The sequence below is a fragment of the Barbus barbus genome (assembly GCF_936440315.1).
Source record: "Barbus barbus genome assembly, chromosome: 40".
NCBI classification, from domain to species: domain Eukaryota; kingdom Metazoa; phylum Chordata; class Actinopteri; order Cypriniformes; family Cyprinidae; genus Barbus; species Barbus barbus.
This window is the reverse complement of record NC_136718.1, coordinates 12,609,230-12,618,440: the sequence shown is the minus strand read 5'-3', so window position 1 is coordinate 12,618,440 and position 9,211 is coordinate 12,609,230. Positions and strand designations below refer to the sequence as shown.

The following is a 9,211-nucleotide window of genomic DNA, read 5'->3' as shown; positions in this document are numbered from 1 at the left end:
CTGACAATATACACAGCCTAGCAAATAGGTTATGGTTATATACATGCCTGGAAACTGCTTTTGATCTTCACTGTGGTTTAAGCAGAAGTCAGATGAACCTGGGGGAACCAGATGAAAGGGGAATTTCTTTCTGTATAGTTCAGAGGCCACAGCAAATGTTTGCTGACATTAACTAAACTTAATGTCAGAACTTTTCTCTGTCACACTTTCCATTTTATAACTACATGTTGCTGTCAAGATCTGAGCCAGACATATTCCACACATTCATTATGTTTTTATTAAGAAAAGTAACAAATGTATACTGGTGTGACAAAGTGAGTAAGTAATAATTCACACGCGTACAATATGACTGAGAACTTATAATACACAAGTAAGCAGCTAAGTTTATCTTGAAAACCCATAGTTGATGGATGCTAAAAATGAAACTAAGTTCAAACTTTGAAATGGTCAATTATTCTTTAAATATTCACATTTGTACAAGTATAGTGACACAAGGCTGATTCATATAACCAAGAACAAGAATTGTAATTACAATTGTTATTACAAAGCACCTACGATATGCATAATAATCTGCATTACTTTTACATTATGCTTAAATAAAACAATTCACGAAGAATATTTTTAACCATGACTGAAGGTTTCCTGTTCAGAAAACAGAGCGTCTTCTGTTCAGAGTTCCTTGTAAATGATTGTGAAATGCAACTGCAGCTCACACACGAGGAGATGGAGTCAAGATGAGTCAGTTTTACATGCTTGCTTGCAATTTTTCTAGCTTCTCTTGCAGTTCCTGGGCACAGCCTGACAGGTTCATGTAGTGTAAAGTTGAGTAGATATTCTCCATATTCGCTCCACTGCTCTGGCTCCACAGACGCAGCATATGATACTGCTTTTCTAGATAGGATGGGCCTGACTCCAGTTCGATCCGTTCCATCTGATCATCTGACACAGAAAGCAGTCGCAAAAATTCCTTCCAGCGCATCACGGGAATCGCTCTTATGACAGTGTAGAGCACTGGTGCTGGCCAGGGCTCCTTCTGCAACACCTGCATCACTGGGGGAAAGTAGATATGGCCTTTAAATACAAAGGTCGAGAAACCCCAAGCACAGACATAGAGTAGGCCTATTAGTGCCAGATGATTGTAAGTTATATCGCAAAAGAACCATCATGCAGAGCCAAATAGTTCATTACAATGTACATATCAATCAGTCTAGCAACAAGATGAGCACTGCAACAACATTAATATACTGAATTCCTCTTGAGGTCACTGTCACTAGGCTACATTCTATAAAAGTCCGTAAAAATAGGGTTTAATGAATGGGTAATATGAAGGTGTTTTCCCCGTACTTGGACTTTTTCATTATAGTGCGTTGTGTTTAGGGGTTCAGGGAAGTGTCCGTAAACTCTGAAAATGTTGTGGCAGAAAATTACCAGTACCTTTTCACTGTACAATTGATAAGCCAGTTGCACTTTTGTAAAACGAGACTGAGCGAATCCCTGGTGTGATATGAAGAATTAAAGTAGTGCCGGATGAGCAGAGTGCCTAATAAAAGAAAATATTAAGGCTATATCATGACAACTTTTTATTCTCATTTACTCTTATTTTAATGCCCTTTCAACATAAAGCTGTGAGACTCCTACAACACCAAGCAAGCAACTAAAAGTGTGCAGGTTATTAGAAGTTACTATCTGATTAAACAGTTCTCAGAAGCTCTTAGACTTTGTAATGTAAGCCTGAAGGCTAGCTGATCACAATCAGTTTCACATACGCCTACATGATTGGCAAAAGGATAAGACAAATAGTTGACAATAAACTTGAAACATTTAAAAAAGCAATCACAACATTTGAACAGTTCTAAAACAGAGAATAAACATACACTTTATTAAATATTGCAATGTCTTAAAGGGGTCGTGAAATGCATTATTTAAATTTTGGAATGTTTCCTTAGATCATAATTTAAACATAAATGGTCATTTTCTACCCTGGATTTAGCTCTCTGATTTGAGCGCTCCATTGGAAGGGCCGTGCCAATTTAAATGCCCACTGCTATGACTGAAACATCTTTGCTTATGAAATGAGCATGCAAACTCTCGAAAACTTTTACTGCATTTGTACTATAACAGCCGCCAAGATTAACTAATCCTGAAAAGTGCTGATTAAAGCATTTTATTTAGAACTACTCTGGTTGCAGCACTGCACTGTAGCCGGACTAAGTCACGTCCACTGAGCACACAACGATCTCCTGCAATCTTACCAATATTGCCATCATAACTGACACAGTGAAAACACAATGTAAATAAGAGACTCATTGAACAGTGTAAATTTTGCCATTGATCATAAAGGAAGTTTTGGTGAAAATGCAGAAATCACTGATAGATTCATGCTGATCTGGACTGCTCCAGTCCCAATTTACATACTACCAGTACCATATCTGCCATAAATAGTACTCAGGGCTGCATTCAAAACTGCATAATACCTTATAGTAGGCAAAAAACACAAAAGAAGTATGTCCGAATTCACAGTACTCGTAAAAGAGTAGGCAAAAATTACCCAGATGACCTACTACTTCTGGCATGATTCTGAAATGTGCATATGATGGACACTTTGCTTTAACATGAGGCCACAAGAGAGGATTTATGAATGGCAGTGATGCCTTGCAACTGATGCTGATAGGTCATGTGACAACGACAACATGATGAAAGCAGTATGTCCAAATTACATTCATACTACACACTATCATACTATAAACATGTACTCTTTTTGTGGGTGCAAAGTAATTACTTATTCAAAAAAGTACCTCCTCAGGATAGTATGCGATTTCAGATGCAGCCCAGATCCATGCACACTCTAACGGCTAATATCGCATGCAACCCATTGCACATTGGAGGCGGATTCGATTAGAACTACACGTCTCTTCATTCAATATGCTTGTAAATTAAATGAAATGAAATGTGGAGGATATTAGCTGTGATAAGATCATTTCCAGGGTTGCATAAACAATGCCAGAACGCACGTAACTAAGCTACAGAGCAATCCATTAAAGACGCGATTACGACAAAGTAGTACGTCCCAAAGCTGGCTCTTCTGCTACACACACAAAAATATGTACTTTTTCTTCACAAAAGGAGTACATGCTTTTAGGGCACAGTATAAGTAGGCAAATTGGAAGACAAAAATATACAACATTACATATGATGATGATGACGCATGTTAAGGGATGCATTGAGGGGAAACTGTGGCGTAACAATTCTCCCGATTTCAAATCCGGGTGTTTCAGTAGGGTAGAAAAAAATTATTTATATTTTAAATGAGAGAGTTTTTCTTATGAATGTAAATGTCAAGAACACTTTGACCCCTCATGACCCCTTTAATGTTTTATATAATTACATTTTGGGTTTCCGTTTGCTATCAGTGGGGCCACGATGCTCTGTAAATCTCCACCGAGGACGCTGTGTGGGTAGCTGGTCACTGGTAAACTTTTGATAGTGGCTCCATTTCTTTCCTTTAAAGACAAACAAATGCTTATCAAGGTGATGCTTATCACTTAAAATGTCAAAAAACATGAAAAAAACATCCTCAACATCATTTCCACCTTGTCATTTTATTGTACTCAACAGAAACAGGTTAAATCAGTTAAAAAATATGGAGGTTAAAAAGGTAAAAAAAAAAGGTTAAAAAGAAACAGGTTACAAAATTACAAACCATTGCTGTAGGAATGCTGATTACATCACAAGGTTGATCTGCTGAAACAAAGACAAAATTCACTTATCTTGAATATTAATATCAAACAGTGATGACGTTTTTTGTGATGGTGGCAGAAAATGACAGATTCAAGTGGCGGTCTATGGAAATAAAATAATAAAACCATGGAATAAAATAATAAAAAAGTTAAATTTGAGGTTATATTTCAAAATTCTGACTTTATTCTCGCAATTCAGAGATTATATCTCACAATTCTGATAAGAAAAATCAACTCGTCATTCTCTCTTTTGAGTTTATATCCCACACTTCTGACATTTTTATCCCCCTCAGAATGGACAAATTCGCCACTGTTGAGTTAAATTGAGTTATAAAGTCCTAAATAAGAGATATAAAGTTGTATTTTCCAGAAAAAAAGTCTCAAAAAAGAATTGTGAGACAAAATAGGTAACGTTAAATGCAAAATGTTATAGGTTTAAATAGTATTTCTGTAACTGAAGGGCAAATCTTATATGTTCCCTATGAACTGCATATGTGAATATTATGTAGACCAATCAAATTTATGCTTTAAAAGTAGAGTGATCAAAGCAGGAGTCATTCATTAGTCTGTCCGTTTAAACGTCTGCGTTTAGCTTCAAATGGCATTTTTGATGACAGTATTCTATAAAAATTATTTGCATTCTGATTCTGACATCCAAAGGCACAACAATACATTTTATCTATTATTCCGTGGATTTTTCCCATTTCACTCCGCTTGTTACCATGTGTTTCTGCCACCACAATGTGCGCGCAGCTGCGAGCAGGGGCAGACTGGGGCCAAAAAGTGGCCCTGGACTTTTTGGCACAGAGCGGCCCACCAAAACCGATCCGCAACACACCAAATGAGTGGCATATTCTTGACATTATAAGTTGTCTGGTGTATATGGTAAATAGTAAAGAATTTTTACAAGGGACAGTTTAATATCACTAAAGCTAAATATCAGTATTATCAGTCCATATGACACAATGCTCTGGTATCGCCTAGAAGACTTGAATAGTGCAGAATGTGGACTGTTTTTATGGTGCCTTTCTATTGGTCATATACAGTATTTGTCCTTTTGCAGGAGCTTGACATCTATCATTTTAAAGAATAGAGCAATTGTGGAAAAGAGTATACAAATGATTTTGATGATGAAAAATACAGTAAACAGTACTGTGAAATATATAATGTTACAATTTAAAACAGCCGTCTTCTATGCGACTATATAGTAAAATATAATTGATTGCTGTGATCAAAGCTGAATTTTCAGCATCATTTCTCCAGTCTTCAGTATCACACGATCCTTCAGAAATCATTCTAATACGCTGATTTTCTGCTCAAGAAACATTTCTGATTATTATGAATGTTGAAAACTGTTGTGCTGTTTCATATTTTTGTGGAAAATGTGATACCATTCAGTCTTGGGTAAGATTAAAAAATATAAAGTAATATTTTTCTTCAACAATGTTGCATTAAATCAAAGATTACAGAATACAAAAAGGGACTTTGATTAAATTGATTTAAGTGACAGTAAAGATATTTACACTTATTACAAAGTACTTATATTTCAAATAAATGCTGTTCTTTAACTGAGAACCATTATATCAATAATAAAACCATTATTAATAATTGATCACAAATAATAACTGATAATTAAGCAGCAAATTAGGCAGTATTAGAAAGATTTCTGAAGAGACACTGAAGACTGGAGTAATGATGCTGAAAATTCAGCTTTGATCACAGAAATAAATTACATTTTAAAACATCCTAAATAGAAAACCACTATTTAAGCTACTGTTTTACTGTAATAATAAATAAATAAAAAGCCTTAATTTTGTCAAACTTTTAACCACCAGTGTGTATATAAAATAGGCTAATGCATGTGAATAAGCAAATTATATTTTTATTAGGCCTATAAATCACTTTCCTATGAACAGCACTGTAAAGCAAAAGTCTTCAGATTTACAATGTTCTGGAGTAAGATTGACAATGTCAATCACGTGAAATGACGGAAGAAAGCAGATTTACATTAACTCTTATCTCATGTCTGCTGAAAATTGCATCATGTACGTTAGCCTACATTGTCACGATTCGAATAACGGCATTAAAACCTGAGAAATTTGAAAAGTAGTAGTTTGCATTCCTGAAAATTAATGTCTGTCGTTTAACTAAACGGTTGGCAAATATTGCTGAATTGTCTCGTCATGTTTAGCTGCTTACATCTTACCTCAGCTCGCATTAAAGTCGCGCGCAGCTCAGCGTCTGTGAACGGTAAATCCCGCCTTCTACACTTTGATTGGCTATATCTAACATTTTGACAATTTTTGAATGAAGTGGGCAGCGCAGCCCGGGCCATTCGTCTGGGCCGATGGAAGGATATGTACATTTACTACAATCCATTTTTTATATATATTACGCAAAGGGCCGGCCCACATTGTACAGCGGCCCACCGGGAAAACCCCCGGTGCTCCAGATGGCCAGTCCGCCACTGGCTGCGAGTGACGTAACTGTGACATCAACACGAAATTGGTCTATTAATCTAAATCAAGTACATGTGAGTGTATATGAACCTGGTTGAATTTGAATGTCTGGATGTTTGCCAACAGTCCAGATTCTGCCTTGGCAGCAAATCCATCTCCGTCTGCAGAACCAGATGAGAAGAAGAGAAAGTAGACCACCCAATAAGGTCACAGTGACCAATAACACCAGCAACAGCTGGTCAAGAAAACCTAAGAAAAGGGACAATATATCACACAAAATGTAACCTCTGTTTTTCTTACTTGAAAGGTTTGCATATATAATTTTTCTGATTATACATGTTAGGATGTTGTGATACCTGGTGATACCTGGTTCACCTGGGTAGGTGAACAAAAAGATTTACAGGATTCATTCTTGCAATTATACCTGCAACAAATTACATAAAGCAATAGAGCATTTATACTTAATGTGCTTTGACCCTAGACACTTTCATGACAAACATATGCAAAATATAACTATAAAATAAGTACAAATGTATTTACCGTAAAAACATTTCCATAATCACAAGTTTTAAAACAAAAAGATTCATAATATTCTTTGGTGTGCTGGAAACTGAAATAGTGTTTCATTGTTAATGACGCTAGTGAACATAATTACAAATGCAGGAAATTCTGATGCGGATGCCAAACCTTATGCACAGGAAAACCACAACCCATTAACCTACATAAATACTTGAATAAACGAAAAATCCTTATTCTCCACAAATAGAGTAATCTACCAAAAATCCATTAAGATTCAGAAGATGTGCAGAAAATCATACTTAACACAGCTTTGGCATTTTCCATTTTCCGGAAAAGATCCAAGCCCACACACACTCGCTGTAGTAACAGCTGTTTCTTGATCACAATTCTTTTTACAGTTCAAACCTGAGCAACACATAAAAGAAAAACATACTATTCATTTATGGTTTCCTAACCACAAAATATTAAGAATATTTAATTTTCAGTTTTTTTTATTTACAATACTGTAGAAAGTATCACCTTTGTTCCTTGGCCATAAATGAACTTCCTTTAATGGTACTTACATTCTGTGCATTTTTGACAGCTGCTACAGTGTTTACAGTGACCATAACTCTTGTAAAACCCAGGTTTACAATCGCAGACTCTGTTCTGTGTTGCAGTACAGGTGACATTCTCTACTTCATTAGCTGTAAAACCAGGAGTCTTATATTTAGATAAAAAGTCCACCTTGCTACAGTTATATACATTTCAAATGCCTAAATTCCACATGCATTAATTAGATTATTGCAATAAGTGTACTTTGATATTTTACTTACCATCGCTATCACATGTTGTACATCTCTGACAATTTGTCAGATTATTTGGTAAATCAGCATAAAAACCGCTCCGACACTTCTCACAGCCCTGTTGTGATTTGTAATATCCTGCAGGAAATATCAAAATAATGAGATAAAACTATTTAATTCTGGTTCATTTCTTTTCAGCAAATATATTCCACAAAGGTCCATCTTTTATGGGTGTTTTTCACTGTGGTTTTACTGTAATTTTTATTTTAGTTAGTGGGAGGCATGTCTGTTTACCTGCTGAACAACGTCCGTCTGTCATGGATGGACTTTTAGTTTGGCATTGGGACACTATAAATAGCATAACTACCTGAAATAAAGACAATTAACTGCAATCAAATAAATGTCATTGTCTTCTGAACATAAGAAATACCATCATATTTAAATACTTAAATACCCAATTTAAAAAAAAAATACTGAAATCTGAATAGTTGTTATTAAATCAGGAGTTTTCCAATGTTTTAATGGCAAAGTCCCCCAAATCATGTTCCTTTATAAATGTTAAATACTTTGTGAGAAATATTTAAGTGTAATAATATACAGGAAGGACTATTGTTTCTCCTTCAATAAAAGTAGACAGGCAATTGTTGACACACTACAAGTACATAGCTGTCCATTTAATGTTGATAGCAAAGCGCAGATCATTCGAAGATTTTGATGAGAAATATTTAAGTTTATACTAAATAGCTTTAGTATTTTAGCAAATCTGAGAACCGTTTGAGACAGGTTTGAGATGAATTGTGATTCATGTCATAGTTTCCAGTAATTTCATCTCTGTAATAAAAGTAATATTTTTTAGCTTTTACTCATTTTCTCAGATAATGTCTACATAACCCTTTGCAGTCCATTTGAAATCCTCGTACATTTTTTAAATCATAGCTCCTTGTACCTAACCCTTTTGAATCCATGCTGTTTTATATTGAGGCCTTAGACCCCTAGGCTTAAAGACCCCTTTATTATTTATGGATTTAAGCTTGTCAATGTATTATTTTATTACATAAATAAAATAGACATTTACCAAAGTAAATATGTTATTTATTAAATATATCATAATATCTATAGATTTTGCCCACATATCACAAAGTATACAGCAGATAGCAATGATCTACCACTACTTGATCATTTAAATCACAAGCTAAACTTAATTACTCGTGTTAATTACAAGTGTTACAATTGTCGTTGAGGTTAAGCAAACATTTCAAGGATTCAAGGATGTAATGGTGTAATGAGGTACAGACATTTATAATAAGGAAATATAGCAATTATAGCACAGTCTGTCCAAGAAAAGACAACAACAACAACGCTAGTAAAAATGAAATGCTTACCAAATGCAAACACAGTGTTGAAACAGTCATGATGAGATGTTGTTCAGTTTTAGCTCAAGAGTCATGAATGACGAGCAATAGTATGATTTGAATTCATAGACTTACAAATTGATGAAAACATGAAATACTCCAACTCTGCTTCATGTCAGCATTTGTGGCATCCACCTTCTGCCTCACTCTGACAGAGTATCTGTTTAGACAGGAAGGTGAGTAACCAACTCAGAACGCTTTAAAGTACAAGATGTGAGAAAGTGTAGATGAGAAACAGGAAAGAACGTCAGACTGATAACCTCAGCATACAGCTGGATATCAGATCGTTTATAAGGTCT

The 9,211-nt window shown here is 35.2% G+C and overlaps 1 protein-coding gene across 1 annotated transcript; it reads right to left on the bottom strand.

The window, feature by feature from the left end:
* Window positions 1-257: 257 nt before the first annotated feature.
* Window positions 258-9,085, bottom strand: LOC306859477 (tumor necrosis factor receptor superfamily member 1A-like). The gene is made up of 10 exons (XM_079400517.1): window positions 8,883-9,085; window positions 7,795-7,867; window positions 7,531-7,638; window positions 7,279-7,401; window positions 7,015-7,120; window positions 6,553-6,620; window positions 6,287-6,445; window positions 3,701-3,741; window positions 3,386-3,500; window positions 258-1,050 (listed from the first exon to the last, which is right to left on the bottom strand). The coding sequence occupies exons 1-10, from the start codon at window positions 8,910-8,912 to the stop codon at window positions 746-748; spliced, it is 1,128 nt and encodes a 375-aa protein (XP_079256643.1). The 5' UTR covers window positions 8,913-9,085; the 3' UTR covers window positions 258-745.
* Window positions 9,086-9,211: the final 126 nt, after the last annotated feature.